Here is a 22,723-nt window from a genome sequence, read left to right on the forward strand (position 1 = left end):
GCAGACACTTATAGTCAGACCCGGACGCGTCGTGCCGCAGCAAAGCACGGAACTGGGATTTTGTCCCTGAGTTCTACTCGTCTCGAGACTATCTAGGCGCTTAGGAAGTTTCCGTAAGTGATTGATTGGAATTCTGAAGCTCACGCTGGGGTCTGAGTTTGTCTTTATTTTGCCGGAAGTGTGTCTCCATGCCCAAACCAGAAAACGCCTTTGTCATGAGGCAACCATGCCCCGCAAGCACATATATCGCAGCGATCTCTTCAGTTCGGAGCAGCTCGCTTCGAGGGATGTGCTTGACTCTGCATTGGAGGAGCTGAAAAGCCTCCTCACAAAGGATAATTTCAAGCATGTTTTCCAGGAGCTAATCGACAACGAGACCTCTCGTATTCTTCTCTTGGTCTTGTCATGTAAGTTGACCCTGTCGAGCTATCTGATAGTCTATCAGGCTCTTACATCTTCACAGCCCTAAGTGAGACTACACCGTTGATTTCGTGGTTGCTGGAGTCCTTTCCCTCCGAAGCTGCGACTTATGATGGGACGGTCCACTACAGAGCTATATCTTGTCTCTCTACGGAGCTTCTTTCCTCCTCTTTTGTTGAAGACAGAGAATTATGTACCCGATACCACGAACTAGCTCAGATCACGCCCGAGGTTTTGAAATACCTCGTCTCTGTCCTCCATCCCATCGATACCGGATCGGAGTATCATAACAGGAAGGGAAAGGCCAAACAGTCTCAGAGGAGGCCCCAGCAAGTCAAGCGAGAAGACGGCGCCACAACTTTGGTCGAAAGGTATTTCGATATTCTGAATGTCGATATGCGTAAAACGTCGAGCGATGCGTCTGTCCTCGCGGATCGTGTTTTGCAAAGTCAAAAGGATATTCTCCAGGTGAGTGCTGCTTTATCTGCATGCTATTCGTTGAAAGTTGAGATGTGCCCAGTTCTATTTGGAGCTGCTCAGTCATCCGGAGGTGTCTGTATCACTCAAGGAACGCTGTATCACCTATGTGTCCCCCATAGAGCAGAAGAACGCTTCAGGGTCCGTGGCCGGATTGCCTTCTGCATATCCAATCGTTCAGCCGATGAAGTCGTATGTCCTCATATCCGTTCACGAAACGATATTACATTTTGATATCTATCAAGGGCGTTATACTTTGATACTGCCGAGGGGTTTGGAGAATGGACGGTTATCATATCCACGAACGCCGACAATTTTTTGCGGAGCGCACACAAGAAAGATCTCTCCACGTTTAACGTCACTGTTAAGAAAATCAAGTGCGTGTCGGATCACATAGTATCATATACCAAGCATGCTTATCAGAATACACTACAGGGAGCTCTCATGCGGTTACTTTACTGACAACAATCAAAAGCGTTTGAGTGGAAGCGTGACTGAAGTTCCTGTCTTCAAGGCCAAAGCGTCTCGCAACCTCAGACTCGTCGTAGGAAACCAGTTTCTTACCAATCCTGGATAATGCTGACGCCGCCTTGCAGTATCAGATCGATGTAATCCCAGACGATGATGTAGGTTCAGAGAATAATTTTCTAATCCAATCTACTGAACTTGAATCATTGGCAGAGAGAGCAGCAAGGTAAGCTCATGCTCATACCTTTTTGTTTGTGCTCCTCACAATTCTTGAAGCGATCAAAATTTTCGGTATCTATACTCATGATCAAATGGACAATCGGCTCTGGAGTTCTATCAGCACTCAGCTTCGCAAAAAGGGAAAGGAATACCGGCAGAGGTATCGCTTCCTCATTGTAGCTTGAATGACTGTAACCAAAATGCGATGGTGTAGATGCGTGGTTAGGAAACGGGCAGATCAAGCCTCGAAAGATACTTTCATTCCAGCCATCTTCCCCCCGCTACCGGAAGTATCGCCTTCGGAGATTGAAGGCATGCCGGATATACGTCCTGACGAAACAGTCCAGGTTAGCTCCACGTTTTTTATTCCTTCGAATCAATCACCGACTATTCCACTCAGACTCATTCAAGACTTGTGTAAGTCATATAGAGAAGAGCTGAGTTCCAGCCGCTGACTCTCCTACAGTGTCGAAAAATACGTCACATTTTCGCAGGTATGTTCCCGTGATACTTATCCGCAGATGATTTAACCATGAAGACGTGCAGCCTTTTTTGAATTGTATGTATTGGTTCGATGCTGTCCAAAAAAGCCGTATCTGATTCATTTTGGTAGCCATCCTAGCAGATGTAGATGCTACTTTTCCTCACATGGTTTCGTGCGCCGCCGTCTTTAACTCTCCTTGTTCATTTTCTGATGGCACATATTCACAGTACCCAAGAGAAACGTATTATAGAGCATCCAAAGTCTTGCTATGTCATAGGCCGCAGCGGCACAGGGTATGCACGAACCGTTCGCCGCATCATTCTCTTTCTCATACCTATTTGATGTAGGAAAACGACTACCATGTTATTCAAGATGCTGCTCATTGAGCGAACATTTCAACTTATGGAGTCGAATTTACCTCGTCCTCGTCAAGTCTTTGTTACGAAATCTAGAATGCTCGCTAAGAAAGTGCAAGAGTACTTCGCGAAGCTGGCCGGCTCCTTAGAAATGGCATCACATTCGTCTGCTGATATCGCCAACCTACGGAGAGCTCCTCAGTACCAAGATGATTTAGGGCTGATTGATGCGGATGACATTGTAGATTGGCGGACTGATTTACCAGCCAAGTACAGTGAACTCGAGGAGAGGCACTTCCCGCTATTTATCACATTTGATGGCGTGAGTAGCGGCTCTTTTTCATCCGTATTTCCCATTTTTACCGATTATAGCTTTGCGACATGTTGGAAGCTGACATGAGTACTCAAACGTTGACTGACACGAGACGTACTGGCATCAAGCGCCAGATGGGTATCATTACTTTTGAATCCTTTTGCGAGTCCTACTGGTCTCATTTCCCTGAACCATTGATTAAAGGATTAGGTTTCTTCTTCTCTGTTCTGTCTATACGTTGGCATTGAAATGGTGTTTATTCAGATCCTGCCTTGGTATTCAGTGAAATTATAGGTAACGCATCCATATTTTATATCAAAGAGCTTGACCTAAGCATCTGTTTAGGCGTAATCAAGGGCTCAGCGGAGACGCTGAGCGAGAAGAAGCATCACCTCAGCAAAGACACATACCTTGATCTTAGTACACGCGGGCAGTCTACATTTGCTGACCAGAGGTGTGAAGTGTACGAACTCTTTGAGTTGTATATGCGCAAAAAGAAGTTGCGGGGAGAGCATGACACTGGTGATCGGTAAGATCTTCTTCGAAATTCCACAAATAGAAGATAATCGGTGTCTAGAACCCATCGTATCTTAAAGCATTTCGCGGAGCACGGTATCCCACGACAAGGACTCGACCATTTGTGAGTTCTCTGTTCATACTCTTGTTTTCCCATTATCAACATCATTACAGATATGTCGATGAAGTACAGGATAACATGCTCATTGACACTATGGGTAAATTCCATCTCTTTGTCTTATATGGACCATGGAAAACTGACCGACTCGTCATTTAGTCTTGAGAGCGCTATGTAACAACGCAGATGGTCTTTTCTGGGCAGGTGATACTGCACAGACCATCTCTATCGGAAGTTCTTTCCGTTTCAATGCTTTGAAGGCATTTCAATGGAATATTGAGGTAGGATTTACTTAGAACAACTCTTATATGTGAGTCTAATTAAATGAGTAGGACCAGTACCGGAAGAAGCACAGACCGGGAGCCAGCCGCAAGCAGCCGCCTGAGATGTTTCAACTTGCGGTCAACTATAGGTCTCATGCAGGCATTGTTGATTGCGCGCACTCCATCATTGAGCTTATCACGACGTTTTGGGCAGATTCCATTGACCGTCTTTCTCCAGAGATGGGCATTGTTGACGGGGTCAAACCTATCTTTTTTAACAATGAAGATCGTGCGCAGTTGGAGCAGTTCATCTTTCGCGATGGTGGTGATCCTATTGAGTTTGGTGCTCAGCAATGTTAGTGTCCTGTTATCCGCATCGAAATCGGCTGACTCCAAAATTTCGAGTAGGTATCATTGTCAGAAATGAAATGGCAAGAGAGAGACTCCGACAGAAAGTCGGTGAAATTGGTCTTATACTGTTCGTGTTCTCTGCTTTTAAGTTAACTAAGCCACTGATGATCAATATTATAGCACCGTATATGAAAGCAAAGGGCTTGAATTCAACGATGTAGGTTGATATGCTATTCTATGAGATGGCTTTTCACTATGACATTGAATCCCTCCAGGTCCTGCTCTATGATTTCTTTGCTGATTCACCTGCCAGTCTCGCACAATGGCGTGTTGTGATGAATGCCATTAAGCAGAGCAAGCACGGTCGTCCTCCCCCCCAATTTGACCATATCCGTCATGCTAGCATTTGTCATGAGGTGAGCATGAATTGGCACGCCATCGCTCAGCATTAACGTAAAGATATTGTCCAGCTAAAATCGCTGTACGTTGCAATCACCCGAGCGCGTGCAAACATCTGGATCGCAGATGGATCTGAGATGGGAGAACCCATGAGAGTAAGTCGGCATTATCCTATCTAGACGGTATCCTTATCACGGATCATCAAGATCTTTTGGACGAACAAAGATTTAATCAACAATTACACTCCGGGGTCCAATGCTCCCTGTCTTGCATCTTCGTCGACGCCAGAAGAATGGGCTGCAGAAGGACATGAACTTTTCAATGCGAAGCACTTCTCGCAGGCCAGGCATTGTTACGATAAGGCCAAGCTTCCTTTCCTAGCATCTGTTGCAGACGCCTATGATTCGCGAGCAAAGGCTCGTAAAGTCATTGGTACATCAAGACAAAAAGTCCTTGAACGACATTCTCATTTCACAGAAGCAGCCGTTTCGTTCAAGAAATGTGCTAGTAAGGCGCGTTCGAAAGATTCCATGACCTACCTCAGGATCAGCGGCGAATGCTTTGAACAAGCTGACCAGAAGGATCGGGCTGCTGAAATGTTTTTCCAGGCGAAGGAGTACACCCATGCTGCGGAGCTATATAGAGACATTGGCAAATTTGACGAGGCGGTCGAAATTGTGAAAGCTCATGAAGGCGAAATGTCGTCGAAGGTCGTCGGAACTGTCATCAAGCTTGCGAGACTAGCATACTTCTCTAACCGTCAGATGACGTACGTCTTTTCCCGAGGCATGTTGACCAACTATCCTCACCTTCCTAAACAGAAAAGCCCGTGAACTATTTCAGTCAGTCGAAGAAGAAGTGGAGTATCTGGAAGAGAGGGACCTCGATGTCGCTCTTGCAGACTTGTTGGAGAAAGAAGGGCGACTCAGCAAAGCTGCTGAATTGCACTATTCCGAAGGTCGAAAAGAAGAGGCTATTGAGCTTTTCCTCGGTCAAACCAAAAATAAAGATGCTTTGCGTCGAGCTCAAGAATGCATCCTCGAAGAGCTTTGGCATAGAATATCTTTTGGTGTTGACCCTAACGTCATAAGATCAGATCCCGCTGTCTTGCGGCTGATGCACTTTGCTTCACGGCTTGACCGGACTTCTATGGAGCAGACTAAAGCAGCTGAAGTAAGTGTCGACCTCACTTCTTACCGTTATAGCTTATACTGATACGCTTTTAGTTGTCAATGTTCATAGCCATTATGCGAGACCCACCTCGGCTGCGTGAACTGGGCTTGCAATTCCACACGATGCGCCGTAGTTCAGCAGCCTTGCTATGTCTGGATCAATATTTTTTTCGGCCCCTTCGAATTCAAAACATGGCTCTTGTTGACGCAGTTCAAGAACTCAGCCTGTTTTATACCTATGCGGGCCTCCTTTCTGCTGCAGCGTTCCGAATGGACCCCTGTAGAGATGTAGCAGCTGCGGCATTGTTTGGTTTTCGGCGGATAGCAGAGAACGAGTTTCTTGTGGCCCAGAACACTTGGTTGCACTCGGCGGTTCTTGAACTCCAACCTAGGAACGTGATTAGAGATTCTGACTTCAATCTCAGGCTGTCAGTACTCGAATTTCATGGGCTATTTCGGGAAGCCCTGAGAAGGCATCTCGAACAAAAGATTGCCGCTGAAAATGATGAATGCGCGAGAAGCAAAGCATTCCTGCCTTGCCTGGTTTTTGCCGTATCGGGGTCTTGTCGACGGTCTGAATGCCCGGAAGCTCATGTGTCACCTTCAGCGATAGATCCCGGTTACTATAATATGCGTGTCCGCCTGCACCTACAACAAATCTTGATCGTGCAGTTGCTTAGGGAGAATGCTCACGCAGACATGGAATACAGAGGAACCAAGTATGCTATCCGTCCTACTCTCCAGTTTCGCAGTGTTCATTTCCATATAGGTTCTGGCTCAACCGTCTTTACGACGCTCTTTATCCTCCTCATCATACGTTTGGTTCCATTTCTCATCTTGCACTGTCTACAATTCCCGAAGCTTCAAAAGCATTGAACGTTGTGAAATATTGGGTGCGAACAGTTGTTTATGGTCGAGGGTTTCACCCCCAGAAGAACTTCCTCATGGACGTGATGCGGACAGCTACCTTGGCCTTCACGTTTGATCGAAGTCAAGTAGGTTATCTCAGAAATGCTGCATATCTCCGTGAAAAACACCCTTCATTCATGTACATTCGCCGGGGCAACGTCTTCACCCCTCGTGATCTTCTGAATTCGATGTCGGGATATTACACATGGTCTCTTACCGCTGGTTTTCTATTTGTCGAGTAAGTTTGGTCCTGCCGATCTTTACTATAGGTTGATTTCCTTTCCAGGCACGTTGTGAAGCAAAGATTGCCCATCAACATAGGTGATCTGTGCGATTTTGTGGATTTTCTTTGTAGCTCTGTTATTCTTTGCGGCCGTCGCTCGGGGATGGCATTGTCGCCTAATGCAACGGTCCCTCGTAGCTGGCTCTTGCGCTTTGTGAGCTATGATTTTCCGTACTTCAATGAAGGGATGCAGACAAATTATTATCGCATCCTTCTGGAGCCTATGCGGGATCTCCTGGAACAACTGCGTGCCGGCCAAAGCTGTGGTAAGCCACATAAAATTATATTCTTTCAGTGTCTCCTCATGACATACAGAGCATCTCTTGTATGGGACTGGGAGAAATCTTTCAAATGTGCCATACCGAGTTCGTCAAGTTTTCATCGCAAGGATGTAAGTCAGCTGTCAAATGTGCCATCGCTTTATTTTCTGATAACGGTCTTCTTTCAGATTCAAGGCTATTTGTCTATGTCAGTTTTTGCTTACTCTGTGACTCTGCGTCTTTGCTTATTTTACTATGTAGTGGGCTACAACATCGGCGATGCGTTTCTCCGTAGCGATATCAGGCAGAAGATATTGTCTTTTCGCCAAGAACGTTCTCCCCTTTATAATCGGTATACCAGTCTCTGCTTTAAGAACCACGGGATGATGTAAGACTTTTGCAGGTACATTAATGCAGCCGGCCATTCATGGGATGAACTTGCGAGGGCTATTCGCCGCTCACTGAAATACAACACCATGGACGAGATGATACATCTCGTTCACCGGAGCAGGGCTCCGGTAAAAAAGCCTGCCTTGCTCGGAGTCCGCCAGCTTGTCTATAGCGACTTCACGGACATCCAAGTGCAGCTTGGTCTCACTGTGTCTGCATCCGTTCAGACTACCTCACCACATATTGAGGTTTCTGAGCAGGAGGAGCTGAAGCGCGATGTTGAAGAGGAGGAAATGGAAGATATACAAGAAGCTGAAGCCACCGAGGAGACTGTTGGTGACGATGCTGTGGCCGTCGACGCCATTCCAGCACAAGACATGACAACCCCGGACCCTACGAAAAGAGAGATCGCCGCTGCGTCCTTGATTCAGCGGGTATACAAGAAAGTCCTTGATCATCGACGAGGCATTGCCAAGAGAGGGACAGCAGGCCTTCATGCCCAAATATACGCCTCATGCACCAAAGAAGTGTCTCGACTCGGTGATAACCCGGGGTTATATGTTCGCTTGTTTCTAGGTCCGCTGCCGCACATTTTAGTCTGTCTCGAGACAGTTCGTATCGATACCCTCAGTCAGAGTAAGAGCACGAAGGATAAGCTCAAAGAGTGTTGTTATAATGAGTACGATGCACTCGATGACCTGTTAACACAGACCAAGTACGTATTTCTTATTGCTTATACCAACGATAACTGAGACGATTCTCAATTTTCAACAGCAAGGCGAACAAGACTGCAGTCAAACTACAAAAGCTTCTCAGCACGGATTCTGTGTTCCACAAGCATCGCGACATCAAGGAACTCCAGAAACTAGTAGCAGAGGCCAACCATCTGATTTCGTCTCTCCCTTTCGAAACCTCCTCAGACTTATCGGATGACCTGCACCTCGCTGTCAGGGCGATCGTGACTGAACGTTCATCCGCAGGTCCTACGGAAAGAGAGATCGCGGCTGCGTCCTTGATTCAGCGGGTATACAGGAAAGTCCTCCGTCATCGACGAGGTGTTGCAGAGAGAGGGACAGCAGGCCTTCAGGAGCCAGATGGCAATGCAAACGAAGAAAAGGAAACGGAGAATACACAAGAGGCTGAAGCTGTCGAGAAAACTGCCGGCGAAGATGTTGTAGCTGTCGATACCATTCCGGCACAAGATATGACAAACCCGGAACCCACAGAAAGAGAGATCGCCGCTGCGTCCTTGATCCAGCGGGTGTACAAGAAAGTCCTCCGTCATCGACGAGGTGTTGCAGAGAGAGGGACAGCAGGCCTTCACGCTCAAATATATGCGTCGTGCATCAAAGAAGTATCTCAGCTCGGGAATAACCCAGGGCTTTATCTTCGCTTGTTTCTGGGACCGCTACCGCACATTTTAGTCTGTCTCGAGACAGTTCGTATCGATACTCTCAGCCAGAAGAAGAAGACGAAAGATAGGCTTAAAGAGTGTAGTCATAGCGAGTACAATGCACTCGATGACTTGTTAACACAGACTAAGTACGTATTCCTTTCCACTCTTACCGGCGGTAACTGATACGATTCTCGACTTTTAACAGCAAGGCGAACAAGACTGCAGTCAAACTACAAATGCATCTCAACCCGGATTCTGTGTTCCACAAACGTTGCGACGGCAAGGAACTCCGGAAACTAGTAGAAGAGGCCAACCGTCTGGTTTCTTCTCTCCCTTTCGAAATTTCCTCAGACTTATCGGATGACCTACACCTCGCTGTCAAGGGGATCGTAACTAAACATTCATATGCAGGCAGACACACAAAGCCGAAGCTCAATGTCGACGACTTGTATTACTAATTCTTCTCGTATTGATTTGTAGTCGACAATAATATAGTTTCTTCTTTTTGATTAATACGGCGCTCAGGAATTATCACTGATACAACATATAGACATGCCGTGTAGGTATTTCGTCCACCGCAACTGAGCCCGCACTGAGTTCACATTCAAATTGTCCGAATCGGACAATCAGTGTGCCTCTAAAATCTTCTTGAGAGTATGTATCCCATGTCGATCCACTACAGGTGCTACTGTCATGGTGATAACAAGGATTCCGGGCACGGTCCCCGGCCATACGAGAGCTTGGAACCAAGCGTAGCAGATGGAAATGGCTGCATGGCGTTGATTCGACAATAATCATTAGAAATAAGCGGCTCGCTTACCTTCACTATCCATGAATGACCTTTAATTTGCTCGGGATCGTGATACTCAGGCAAATATCAGGATAGTACCAAGCGCGATGGAGTATGGCTGTAGAAACCTTCCCGTGAGGCGAGGCGTCGGAAAAGCAATCTACAACACTCACAAAGTCCTTGGTTTCTGATGCAATGAATAGCGACGTCATGTCTTGAGATGAACGAGCAATGATTTGCAGAAGGGTCAGCCAACGTCTGTTTTTGAGACAATAGTACCCAAATCCATGCTAAACGGTTGGCGATGAGCGACAGAACTAAAGCGAGGCCAACATAATGAACGTACCTAAATGTGGCAATCAGTTGATATGGGTCTCGAGCAGGGTTTGGAAATGACAGGGCTCATGTTGTGATGGAATGGATCAAAGGAGGTCAATAGGTGTACCCAGAACCTCGACCAAGCACCTCGCCCATCAAGTCTCCCCAAGCCAACTCAGACGGGCCCTCCTTCCCTGATCTGAAGCCGTACAACGATTTAAGCCTACAGCCTGGCGGGCGTCCATTATGTGTAGGTATAATCTTGGGGATCGGTCGGTGGTTGGTTATCTAGCCTCGTATTTCCTCCTATGGAGAAAAGACCTTAGGAATGCGGAGTATAGGGAATATGCAGACCTGGTGAGGTTCCGATGGCACTACGTAAGAGGGAAGGATTACTCGGATACTTTCGGTGCGTAATTTTCTGTATATCTACGAGATGAACCCGGTGCGCACTGCGGACCTGAACCTCAGGTTCGGTCACATGACTGATCCGGTCCGGTCACCGGATCTGCACCTCACGAGGTTCGGCAAAATCTTCCCGAACCTGGACCGAACCGGACCCCGAAATTCTCCCCCATTCCCAAGTTGCATCCTGTCTCCAGTCGCCACTGCACGCGGAGTAGTGTGGGATCAAGCGTCTCATTAATCCACTATCGCCAGCAGCAGTGTTGAGCTGTACGACAGCAAGAACCTCAAGCCACAGGGTCGCAGCTTAAGGTTCAGTCACTGAGATGTACGTTTTTCGAACTTGCCGTAGAATTTGGCCCTCAAGTGATTAGTTGATTAATCTGATGGGACATCTGTAGACTCTCTTAAGATAAACAATCTCATTTTTGCGTTCAATCACGCTAAACTGTACAACATTTTGGATTGACCGCGATACAAGTATGTGTTCCATGCTGTTCTGAAATGATGATAGTTTAATAGTTTGCGTCCAGAATCCCATTGATCACGCTATTCATGTCGCCACGTCCTCCCTCTTTGACATTCTCGACCTCTTATAAATGTTCTTTGCATTCGAATCCTGATATCCCGGAATCCATTTCAGACAATCCGCGAATCAAAGCGTTACTAGAATGCAATGATTCCCCACTGGAAATAGAGCGAGTATCCCTACTTGCGACCGAAGCCGAATCCTCGGGGCTACTTGTGATTTTGAAGGAGAAGATCAACAATGTCCAACAAATGCTAAATATCCTTCTTGATGGGCAAACAAAAGTTACCGAAAATTTACAGGCCGCTAAAACGTTGCTGCACCCTATTCGTTCTATTCCCGATGACGTTCTCTGCCATATCTTTTCGTTTTGCGTGCATGAGGTCTACGACCTCCTCGACGAGGACGCTGTACATAATTCCCTTGACTCACGAAAACCACCATGGACACTATCTCAAGTCTGTCGTTCTTGGCGGAGAGTCACTTTATCAACCGCATCGCTGTGGAGGTGCCTCTCCTTGGATTTTGAACGGTACCGCGAACCTGGGAATGTACATCTGAGCCAGTTTATGCTTGGTTTACATATTCAAGGGGCGCGTCAACACCAGCTGACGATCAGAATATCGAGCATAAAAGATATATCCTCTCACGCCTTCATACCCATCCTCCTAGCATCCATACCTTATTGGAAGAACTTACGCGCATGTATCCCTACTAAGTCCTTTGAAGTGTTCTTGACTTACCGAGGATACCTCGAATCACTTCACTATCTCAAGGTGAGACGGGCACTACAAGATAAAGCCACGTCACCCATCCGCATTTTCGAAATGGCTCAGAGTGTTCGTGTCCTGGACATCAGCTCAGGATTATGCTCTGGTATCTGTCTCCCTGACAATGGAAAGGGCCTAACAAACCTAACAATTCATGGACGGTTTGTTAAGTGCATGTTTTCCCTTTTGGGCAATACGCCTAACATCGAAATACTCGGGGTGTACTTTCAGGCGTCAAAACCTTTCGAACGCCTAAACACCCCTATTATGATGCCCAAGGTGACCGCTCTGGCGATTTCGGAATGGGACGGCGCGGCCCCCTCTTCCATCGCCCATCTTTTCGAATCTCTGGAGCTCCCCGCACTGTCCTTCTTACAACTTTGCCTGGATAACGAGGACAGCGACAGCACTGTTTTTGTATTTCCGGAGATTCTGTCTCACCATCACTGTCGTGAAATAAGACAAGTAGAAGTGACTGCACCCAGGAGCAAGGTTGGAAAAGCCGGTCTGGTCGACATCCTGACCTGCACCATAAACCTGGAACACCTCAGCGTTGCCGCCGAGGTTGTCGACAAAGACTTGCTTTCTGCACTTACACGTTCGAACGGTAATGAACGCATCCTTCCTAAGCTCTTCACCTTCGATTTACGGGGCTCGGAATCTATTGCTAGCTACGAGATTCTCCTGCAGGTGGCAGAATCACGTAGGAAAGATGAAATCGAGCCGAGCCGACAGGAGGAGGCTCTTGAGATGGGAATACTAGAGGAGCTTTACCTAGATGAACCTTTGACATTTGACGATGTTTCATTGGCTTCACGTTGGCAAGCACTCCAAAGCGACGGGCTCATTGTGAATTATGGATAGTACTAGGTGGTTAAATATGTTGCAATGTGCGAAATATGACGGTCCAATGAGGTCCATGTCGTTGTTGACCAGAATTACCGCTAGTTATCTGAATCGTTCCACACGTCTGCGTTTCTTGTTCTCCTCTTCGTCACTTCATTGATGTTTACTTTATCAATGACTGGCTTCCCGTCGACCCTTTGCATATCCCATACACCATTAGCCGAGACGTTGGTCTCAGAGTTGTATGAGGCCAAGAGTCGCAAAGGACTACGCAGCAAAGACTGAGGCGAAAAATGGATGTCATCATTGCCGAAGGATCCATCACTTCAACAGCCATAAGGGATGATCACAACATCGGATTCGGCCGCATCCTCGAGTAATAGCATAGACCAAGGATAGACTCTACTGTAGATTAAAGATATAGTTCCACCTGAAATACTGCAGATTGAGGAATTTCGGAAGACGCATGGCATACTCCCAAGGCAGCGCTGGCCCAACACATCGACTGGTTGGACAGAGAGCGCAAGCGTGGAAGACATTAGTCCGTTTCATGAAAGATGAAAAGCTGTCCTTCCAGTAATCCATCGAAGACCAACTCCACTAAAGGAAATGGCTGCAAGACACCCAGAAGAAGTACAAGAGCAGAAACTGAAGCGGGATTCTGGTTTGAGAATTTGAAATGTGTCGCCATGGTTTAGTGGGTCTGTCAAGAGTGTCAGCCATGGAGCCCGTAGAGGTTAGAGGTTAGAAAACCGATATGCGGTCCCAATAAGGAACACCGGGGTTCTGTGCTGCCACATAACGTGTCACAGACCATTGTCTCCACCCTTCCGAGGGTGTACGATCACTACAACGGGCGCGCGCGCGGCATTTTTACCGACCCTGAACGCCACCGCATCTGCCCCCTGATACAGTTCCGACCGGCCAACCTGTGGTGTTTTCAGCGCCGACTGCCATACTTGGGCCGGGACTGACAGCCAGCCTCGGCTCAAGGGTTCTAATGTCATTTGCATCCCCTTTTTTGTCTTCAGCAACCTTGTATGTCTTCACGACGTAATGTCTTTTCAGCGCTGACCGGGATCGTAACACGGTGAGTTTTTTTTTGTCTTCAGCATGCTCCCAGCTGAATGTCTTTTTCACCCCGTTTTTTTGTCTTCAGCGTTGTATGTCTTCACGACGTAATCTCTTTTGATCAACTGTACATCGACGTTGGGTACGACATTTGTTAGGAACATCGAATTCAGGGGGATATGTTGAAGCAAGTTTTGTCCTAAAGACATGTGCATTTTTCCACCAAAGACATCCAATAAAATTACCAAAAATGTTGCACCTATTGTGGTCTTTTCCTGTGTCTTTTGTCCCCGGCAATTGAGAATGTCTTGAGTGTCCGATCTATGTATTTTCGGGAACTTATGAAATGACCACAAAAAGAATGTCCCCGGACAGAATCGAACCAACAACCTTAACATGCACCTGTATGACTTAACCACCTAAGCCATCCCACCACTGCGGTGTGGTGCCTACGTCGCCCTTTCATCCCTTTCTCAGCCAAAATGTCCGCAGACGTGGCAACATTTATTTGTCTTCTGCAATGTCTTCACGGGTGCATCTTCCCGACCGTCGGCTAATTATTGTCTTGAGATCCAGACACCTGGGAATGTCTTCACCCACGCAACCCAATTTCCTAAGAATGTCTTGACAGCTAATGTCTTCACTCATCCCGGCTCTATCGTTCTCCGGCACTAGATATTGGCCGTACCGGCCCTTCCAAATGTGTCGTAACTATATTTCATTTCCTAACTCCTTATAGTATTATTATTTGTCATAGGCGCGCCCGTCTCAGTCCCTGTATGTTCTCACCCTTCCAACCGTCATTTCCCTTCTTCCGAACGTGGAAACGCTCAAGTTGAAGGGCATAGGCCTTGAAAATACCAAGCCAATCCCCTTTCTTCTCCCTAAAGACCGGAAGATTCCTTCTCCCTCCACCATTTTTCTCAGTGTTGCCGATACACGAACCCTATCAGGACTTTCCCGTAGCCTCACTGGTCCGAACCCAGCAGCCAAATTGGACAAGGTCAAATCACTACAAATCCGTATATCCCGCATGTCTGTCCGGGATCGCTGGGATATTGAACCGTTGCTCGTTTCGACCCAACCTTCCCTTCAGAATCTGACGCTTGTCATGCCTGAACACTCTTTCCGTGCGTCCACGTCCTTTTTACTGTGTTGCGACAGGTATTCATGTGATCATGTTTAGCACCACCGATGGATTTCAGCCAACAGTCCAATCTGAAGACCTTATGCTTACGGATGCCGTTGAATGCCTTCACAGCTCCATCTGAATCATGCCCACAGACCCTTACGGACTCGCTCGCAACGTTGCCTCAAACCACCCTACTTGTGCTATTAAGTCTAACGCAACACACAGACGACATCATTGTACAGGATAACAGCCAGTGGTTAGCGCTCAACAACGTTTTCATCCAGCACAATCAAACCTTCTTACACATCATCCTGGAAATGGCGACAGCAAGATTAACGACGGAAATAGCAATGGCGGAAAGACTTGCTTTGACGTTCATAGTACAGTGCGTGAAGAAGGGCGTCTTCTTGTTAATGCGCCGAATTTGGGCAATGGCACCTCGACGGAATTCTCACCATTCGGTGCCATTCTTAGTGATAGTTAGATGAATGTTTTCATCACAGAGCTACTCCAATGTACAGTAAAGAGTCTACAACGGTATCGAGATTTGGAGGCAAAATTTGATGTTGTCATATGTGTAGATCAACAATATCGACGCAGGAAATGCATGCTCTTGACACTTCCTGTATAGAGTATAATGACCTAGAAAATTCTAGAGGTCGGTTAATGCACCGGCGAAATTACTGAGTCATAAGTGTTTTCACTGTAAGTACACATATCAGGCGCAGAGGTTGTGATTTAGGCAATATACTGTGTCTATACACATTCTATCGATGCACATCAAGCCCACATGCTCTTAAACTTTTCATTAAATTCTCCTGTAGCATCCCTTACGACCTCATACATACGCCAGTCCTCAGCGCTCGTTCCAGGTGATCTTTTGAAGCCGTCCACATCCCCACCATCATCTGAAAGCTCGTCTGCCTCTGCTGGATCGGCCATGAAATCACCGTCCGATGACCCCACATCGTCAGACGGAGCGGCAGCTTTTCCAGATTCAATAGATGCGTCTGTCAGGAGCTGTTCCAAAGATGATTTGACCACCATCAAGTTAAGCTCGAAATCCCGTAAGAGGTACCAGACATCGCCTCGCTGAATACCGTTAGCGCTTTCTAGGGCAGAAGTTTGGCCATGCGTATAAAAATCGAGTAGATACGCGTTGAGGGCATGCTCAGAACCGAAAGTGTTGCCCTGTACGGCTGTAAATCGGGTCATTGACGGGATGGCAAGCTCGTTGAGATGAAGGCCAGAGCGAGCAGACCGCACCAGCTCTTCGACCGAGCGAAATTCATCGAAATGCCCTGACGTGGCCACGAAGCTGGATCGCACAGAGACAGGTTGGATATGATTTTCCAGGTGCGCACGGAAGCCGTCAGTGGAGGGGGTGCCCGTATATTTTATCCCACTGAGAGGAAGCATGTCGTCGGGGCCAAGTTCTGAACAATACTGAGACGTATAGGCCTTGGTGTACTCTGTGAAAATCCCGAGGATTTCTCTATCATGTTCCTCGAGGACTTTGCGCGCGTCGACGCGAAGAGGAGGAAGAATGATTATAGACGGGAAGCGAACTACGAGAGCTTGGAGTTTCTTTACATTCTGAGTATTCGCAGCTGCGCTGGCCAAGTACCGACGCCCGAAAAGGTAGCACATGAGGAGGATAAAGTTGTACTTTGGTGATGGTCCTGCGCATATTCGATGCAGTATTCCTCCACGAAGAAGGATTGGCAATGCAAAATTGCTCGGTTCGGTATTCTGTACTATCGTCGTCAGAAATGGCCTTATAGAAAATAGCTGTTGCCGTCACTTACATAGAGCTGCGCCGAGACCGCATAGAGATTGATGGGCTTTCCGTCCCGATCCAGAAGATGTATTCGGCGAAGATACTCAATATTGAAGCGTAGGTGATAAAGTAGTTGGTTTTTCCCAGTCTGTGACCCAAAGCTGATCTGCGGTAGCTCCATCAAGCTCTGGATGGCACTTACGGCCACTTTCGCATTGTTTGAGCCGTACAGCAGGCTGAATAACCGTAATGTCAGTGTCGGGGTTAACGAGAATGTGCCTCCTAAGGAAGTCAATTTAGATAGTACAAGACGTTGCACTCGATCGAGAGTAAGCCCATAAAAGACGACGTTTCCCAATAGATCGTATCCACGGCGACCTGCACGACCTGCGCATTGACGAAACTATGACGTTGCCGTGAGTACTTCCAATCAACTGAGCAACAGTGGAACCAACCATAAGAGCCGAAAGACTAGGTGAGTCGCCACAGAACACAGAAGTCCTCGTAGGTGCATTGATACCAAGGGCAAGCGTCCCTATTAATATACGTTAGAGTCTAGAAGCATGATATCGGAGATGTACTGCACCATCCGAGATCATGACTCGGATATATCCCCGCCGGAATAGGCTATAAAAGCAATCAATGAATGTGGCGAGAGAAGAACTCACAAAAGGGCAGACGTACTTCTCAACTAAGCTTCGATAAATCTTATTCAGCCCGCCATGGTGAACTGCTATCCCCCGTCGAAGTGCAGCCAATAGTGCGGGCTTGAATTTCCAGTACCCCGACCAGATACCATTGATCGAGTCGTTCAAATCTTCGACAGAGTAATAACCCGCAAACGAGAAATTGTCCAACGGTGCATCAGGATCAAAAGTGCTTTCCCATGCTGGGGCTTCTGTCGCGGCCGAATGTTCGATGACATCAGGATCAGGCTTACGCTTCGATTTCTTCGCCCTATTATCTTCACGGATGCGAGCCTTGGAGCTATCCTTCCACTTCTGCCATTGCTGACATTTCCTTTGCCACTCTGGGCTACTTGATTTCCAGGCCAACTCTGACTCCATGAGTTCTTTCAGAAGCAACTCTGCAACATCTTCACAGTCGGCTCGGTCAAAGTTGAATAGGATGGCAGGCTAGAAACAGGGCACATCAATGATATAAACTGACAGAAATGCGTATCAATGCGTACCAGTTGCCCGCGAGCATGAAGGTCAGCAACGAGCGGTAAAAGTCCCCTCTCGAAGCTCTGGCGGCTAGGTTCCTTATCATCTGGGCCTTGCGGGATGTCTTTGTCTGCAAGATCGTAGATAACTTCGGTCCGAGACGACAGTGGTAGATCCACGAGCGTAATCTTGAGATCAGTTTCATATTGCAGGATGTCCTTTTGCTTCAACAATCCTTTGACAGAGGAAAAGAATCGAATAGGGTCAAGCCTGACCAACTTAATGGACAGATCCTCGTGTTGGCTCATTGCGCCATAGAGCGACAGCGTATCAGAAGGCTCGAGCGATAAATCCTCTGGCAGATCCCGCGGACCAAAGGCCAATGTTGACAACGGATGGAGGAACCTCATCCTAGATGTCGGCTTGTATGATTCGTGTCCTTGAAATGGTCGTAGGCTCTCCAATCCATCCAGACGATAGAAGAATTTTCGAAGGTGCGAATAGCGGTGTTTATGCTGAATGAATGTGTGCTTATATCCATGCGTTCGTGAAACTGATGCAAGCCAGTCGTTGAAGGTCTCCGGTGCTCCAATGGTTGCCGACAATCCACTAGAATAGAATAAGCACAAGACACGGGTGAACATAATGAAAGCTTACATGATTGGACATGGGGCTAGAAGGATGATTTGCTCCCAAACAGAACCTCCTTTCTGCTGACCGATGCAATGAATCTCGTCGAGAACAATTCTGTTCAGAAGCATAATGAGTGTTGATAATGTAAGTGGACGTGAACATACCTTTTGATTCGAGGTGTCCATTTGGAAGCAAGTGGAGCAGATAACAACATAGTCGAAAGTATTTCTGGCACGGTGATAAGAATCTGGCAGTTGTGCGGTTCATTGATACGGTAGTCCCCTGTATGGACTGCCCACAAACTCCCTAGATCCTACATGAAACTACAAAGAGGAAATGTGTGCGAAAAGCATACCATTGGGAACCTTTTTGTTGAAACGGGCGTAAACCTCGGCAGCAATCTGAGTGACAAGCGCCTTCGTCGGGGATATGTAGATCAGAATCCCGTCGTTTGACTCGCGCAAAACCTTCTCCATCGCATAGAATGAGATAAATGTCTTTCCGGCGCTAGTAGGAGCTAGGTAAGGGACCAATCAATGAGACAGCAAGGGAGCATACATAGAGATGAGCCTTACCAACGACAAGCATAGAATGGTCGGGATCATCGATGCAATCCAGAGCATTCTTTTGCCAGGCATCAGGATCAAAATTGACACGCCTATCAAAACTACCATCCATAGAACGGTCCAAATATGGTCCAAAGAGTCGGAGCTGCCAGACAATAGGATGCTCGGTTATCTTCATCCAGGGATAAAGAACGTCTCCCTTGGATCGAACCAGCTTCACAAAGTCGAAGGCCAACGGACAAGGCGTTGGCAGCTCTGCTATCGTAACGAACTCGTCAATGTAGGTCGAGAAACCAAAACTCGTCAGGACTGCAGATAACGCTTTCCCTCGCGCTGCAGTAGTAGCACCTTTGTCACAGATATTCTTCACGAGTCGCATGATTGTTACGGTATAACGATCTCGAACACAGTCTTTTTCGTGATCGGGGTCTTCAATCCACATCTTGAGGAGAAGATGCACCTTGTACATGAGATGCTCGACGGCAAGCCAAGGGTCAGACATACGGGGACTACGAGTCAGTTGTTCCAATAGTTCGAGCTTCTGCTGGGTCGACTTGTCGGACATAGCGTTCAGCTGATTAAGGAACCATTGTCGTGTCTGGCTCTCCTTCTCAGCATCTTTCTTTTCCTGGATATCCTTCTTCAGCTGTTCCTTCTTTGTGAGTTTGACTGGCTTCGTCGTCTTAATCTTCTGAAATGTAAGGCTTCGGCTTATAACAGAGATAAGTAAAATTTACGAACCGACAGGTTAGGACCGTTTTCATGCTTCTTCGATGCTGCAGAATCAACAGTAATAGTAATCTGTTGAAGCCCTCTGCCCGACGCTCCCGTCAATGTTTCCGCTTGGCGTTGCAAATTGGCAATATACCGCTGGTTGGAACGGAGAACACGCCAATTCACGACCGGAGGCTTCTCGCCAGGGGCGATGATCTTCTTGCTATTATGCCAGTGACGTGTATCCGAAAACAATACCGAAAAGTTGAGGAATTCGCTCGACTTAAGTGGTTGATCGTCAGCGGCGGTGGGGATTTTGAGTGAAGGGAGTGCCTTGTCGAAGACGGGGTGGGAGAACGGTAGGAGTTGAGTTTGCGTTTGAGATGTGGATATCAGAATGGGCTCCGGAGGGCTCGTTTTAGATTCGGAGTCAGATGCATCCCATGCTTCTAGATCTGAATCGTTCTCCCAGTCATCTTCTTCTTCGTCGCTGTCACTTGTTATACTTGCGATAGAAGATAGAACGGTGGAAGACTGCAGAGCGGCCCCATTGCTTAACGTCGATAAGGGCAGCGGCACCGGGGATGGCGGATCAGGCCGCTCAAAGGTGAAAGCCTTCAGGCACGAGAAGTGATCGGGGAAATGTTCACCGGGCCAAATATTCTTTGCCTGTGTGATGATATCAGCGCGAACAGCTGAAGCCAAAGGCGTTCCACGGCTGAGATACTGAAGGAGTACGAAAAAGATGCGGAGATCGATATCCAGACCAACAGTGGCCTTTTGGAGAACGGAAGAGGCCGAAAAGAAAAGCCGGGGGAGGAAAGACTGTCGCAAAGTGTCCTGCAAATCCGATTGGACTTCGATGGGGGATTGAATTCGAGCCTTCAGAGGCAGCTCCGGAAGGTTGAAGATGTGAAGAAGAAATGCAGCTAAAAGTTCTTCCATTAAAGGTTTCTGAGACGAACTTATGGACCCAAAGAATGAATCATCAGCGAAGAATAGCTGACAGATCTTTTCAAGTACTTCATGTGTACAAGACAACGGTCCAGAACACTGAAATATCTCCGAGACGCCATATTTTTGGCTAACAAGATCCATTTGATTGTATATTGGTGCGACTGGAGGCCAAGGAGGGACAGAGTTCCTAGTAGCAGACGTCCTTTCAATGATGAAGGACAAGATCTAGGTATTGAAATGTTAGTTAACACCCCCATGACAAAGGTATCTCGTACCTTGGAGTCTCTGAACTCCAACCCGTTGAGTAAAGCTACAGGTAAGCCAAAGGATAGGATTTCGAAGATGAAGTTCCGTTGACACGCGATGTAGCCAGGGTGAAGACTATCAGCGGGACCGTCGCGGTTGGGGACGCTATCGCTTATGAGCACAAACATAGGCTGAAAGGTGATTTTAGGGCGAAGTACAAGGAGAAGTATACGTGCCACATACCTTTCTGGAGGCTTCATACTTCTTCCAAAATTCGTCTTGCAGATCACCGAACTGATGCATTGGGACGATGCTGGAGAGTTGCTGTAAATGTTTGAGAAGAATTTGTCGTGCCAAGTGTCGCGAAGAGTGCACGAAAGATGTTTGTCCTGGTCTAGTTGTAGCGTGAATGTTATCTATAAGCTGTTAGAAAGAAGCGCGTCTTTTATTCCATGTCTTTACTTACTGCGCCAAAAAATAACCTCAAAGTTAGCTTTTCGTGAAACGAAACTTTTCAGGGTATTCTCGAGGATGTACATAGCGTGTAAAGCCTGAAAGCTGGTATCTATAAGTATGCGTGTCAGCGTCTGCCACTAAGGAAAAACCCTTTCAAGAAACATGCCATCATTACGCCCAATGGCGAGGAGAGGATCATCTAAGACACTTTGTAAGAGGGATTCTCCTATGCCACCGAAAAGAATCAGTCGTCGTCTTGTCGCGAGAAAAATCATGACTTACCATCAATGATGAAAGGCTCATCGCCTGCGTAATCTCCTATCAAATCCATCCATCGGGCCTTCTTCGTTGCCTGATAGTACCAACTTTCATTGATATCGTCGAGAAGTTCGCTTTCAGCTGAGCTTGGAGAGACAGCCATGGTGGTGGTTCGTTGGAAAGGATGCCGTGCCTCGAAACGCAGCGAAATACTTTGCCCGAGCCTCATGCTTACCTCATGTAGCTATCGATAAGCGTCCGTCAAACAAAGGCCTAGCTTCTAGTCCCGGTAATGGTGACAACGGGACTTGAATGGAAGTGTGAGCCAAAACATCTCCATCCGGAGTTTCCACGGCCTCTTGAAATCACTTAGGACCCGAAATGATCGGATATAAATGGCAAGTAGCATACAATGACCGTGCGTTGAAGTTGTATCATCTGAACACACATTTCTTCTTGGTGATACCTGAGGCGGGCGGTCTGAACGATGCACCAATGATTCGTCAACCAGAGCTCCTGTCACATCATCTTCAAAAAATCCAAAAGCTGTAGGAATATCTCCTACTGCAACGGGCATAGGCCTATATCGCGGATGTTGGTATTCGCAGACTCGTCTCTTTCTGCTCCTCAAGAGTTTGACGATAACCTTTTCTGGATAGCGACCTACACTTCCAGAGGGCATATCCGCCAAGATCCGAGCTTCGTATACCTCCATAGTTGCACCTTGACCTAATTTATTCCCAAGAAGTTAAACAAACATCATAACGATACGAATGCTGTCGACTGAGGCTGTTTGGTCGTCTAGAGAACGAAGGCGAACTTGAATGTTTCAATAATGCTCATTGACACTCTCCTATGGTTGTATCGTTGAGTATGGAGAGGCCATGCTAGATTTATGGCTTACCTCGGGTGTAGTTTCTTCGAGCGTCTCTCCGAGTCTATGGTCTATGGTGAAAGCGTCTACCAGCGACAGTTGCTTCGGTGAAGTCCCGTTGTCGTTTACGGGACTCGCCAGTATGTGATTGCTTGCTTTCAACTAGCGACAGGTCAAGTAGGGAAACACGTTCAACGGCATCACGCAATATTGTCACGTTGATTGCTACCACGAGCTTTCCAAAGGTTAGATTAGAGTAAGTACAAATATCAATGAGCTCGAATATGCAGTGTTTGGGTTTCTCGGCGTCGAAAACTGTCGCTGAGAAAGTTCCCGAAATCGAACATAATAAAGGCACACGTCCAAGCCTGGATTAAAGTTTTAGATAAGTTACACGAGGAAAGAAAGAAAAAAAATA

General features: G+C 47.1%; 3 protein-coding genes across 3 annotated transcripts; 2 read left to right on the forward strand and 1 right to left on the reverse strand.

Moving 5' to 3' along the window:
• Nucleotides 1-226: 226 nt before the first annotated feature.
• EV420DRAFT_1650545 (uncharacterized protein) lies at nucleotides 227-9,252 on the forward strand (the record flags this gene model as incomplete). The annotated part of the gene is made up of 34 exons (XM_060478467.1): nucleotides 227-407; nucleotides 446-888; nucleotides 941-1,038; nucleotides 1,143-1,274; nucleotides 1,333-1,441; nucleotides 1,494-1,523; nucleotides 1,579-1,591; nucleotides 1,642-1,744; nucleotides 1,799-2,001; nucleotides 2,051-2,078; nucleotides 2,296-2,361; nucleotides 2,416-2,746; nucleotides 2,797-2,947; nucleotides 3,002-3,266; nucleotides 3,315-3,377; nucleotides 3,428-3,471; nucleotides 3,531-3,652; nucleotides 3,704-3,989; nucleotides 4,043-4,112; nucleotides 4,166-4,202; nucleotides 4,261-4,401; nucleotides 4,456-4,539; nucleotides 4,591-4,816; nucleotides 4,862-5,153; nucleotides 5,206-5,557; nucleotides 5,611-6,275; nucleotides 6,326-6,703; nucleotides 6,752-7,014; nucleotides 7,064-7,139; nucleotides 7,197-7,216; nucleotides 7,270-7,360; nucleotides 7,412-8,113; nucleotides 8,173-8,940; nucleotides 9,000-9,252. 34 exons carry the CDS (start codon nucleotides 227-229, stop codon nucleotides 9,250-9,252), a joined length of 7,086 nt encoding a protein of 2,361 aa, XP_060323576.1.
• A 1,211-nt stretch (nucleotides 9,253-10,463) lies between these two features.
• Nucleotides 10,464-12,895, forward strand: EV420DRAFT_1581841 (uncharacterized protein). The gene is made up of 3 exons (XM_060474684.1): nucleotides 10,464-10,635; nucleotides 10,709-10,787; nucleotides 10,841-12,895. The coding sequence occupies exon 3, from the start codon at nucleotides 10,863-10,865 to the stop codon at nucleotides 12,468-12,470; it is 1,608 nt and encodes a 535-aa protein (XP_060323577.1). The 5' UTR covers nucleotides 10,464-10,635; nucleotides 10,709-10,787; nucleotides 10,841-10,862; the 3' UTR covers nucleotides 12,471-12,895.
• A 2,379-nt stretch (nucleotides 12,896-15,274) lies between these two features.
• On the reverse strand, nucleotides 15,275-21,594 carry EV420DRAFT_1315927 (uncharacterized protein; the record flags this gene model as incomplete). The annotated part of the gene is made up of 17 exons (XM_060468670.1): nucleotides 15,275-16,407; nucleotides 16,464-16,838; nucleotides 16,891-16,970; nucleotides 17,022-17,062; nucleotides 17,120-17,571; nucleotides 17,628-18,210; nucleotides 18,259-18,348; nucleotides 18,399-18,540; nucleotides 18,590-18,751; nucleotides 18,810-19,504; nucleotides 19,546-19,990; nucleotides 20,165-20,696; nucleotides 20,747-20,908; nucleotides 20,961-21,106; nucleotides 21,184-21,275; nucleotides 21,336-21,399; nucleotides 21,456-21,594. The coding sequence occupies 17 exons, from the start codon at nucleotides 21,592-21,594 to the stop codon at nucleotides 15,436-15,438; spliced, it is 5,172 nt and encodes a 1,723-aa protein (XP_060323578.1). The 3' UTR covers nucleotides 15,275-15,435.
• Between the last annotated feature and the right edge of the window lie 1,129 nt (nucleotides 21,595-22,723).

This window comes from Desarmillaria tabescens (assembly GCF_030435595.1).
Source record: "Desarmillaria tabescens strain CCBAS 213 chromosome Unknown EV420scaffold_77, whole genome shotgun sequence".
Taxonomy (NCBI): Eukaryota; Fungi; Basidiomycota; class Agaricomycetes; order Agaricales; family Physalacriaceae; genus Desarmillaria; species Desarmillaria tabescens.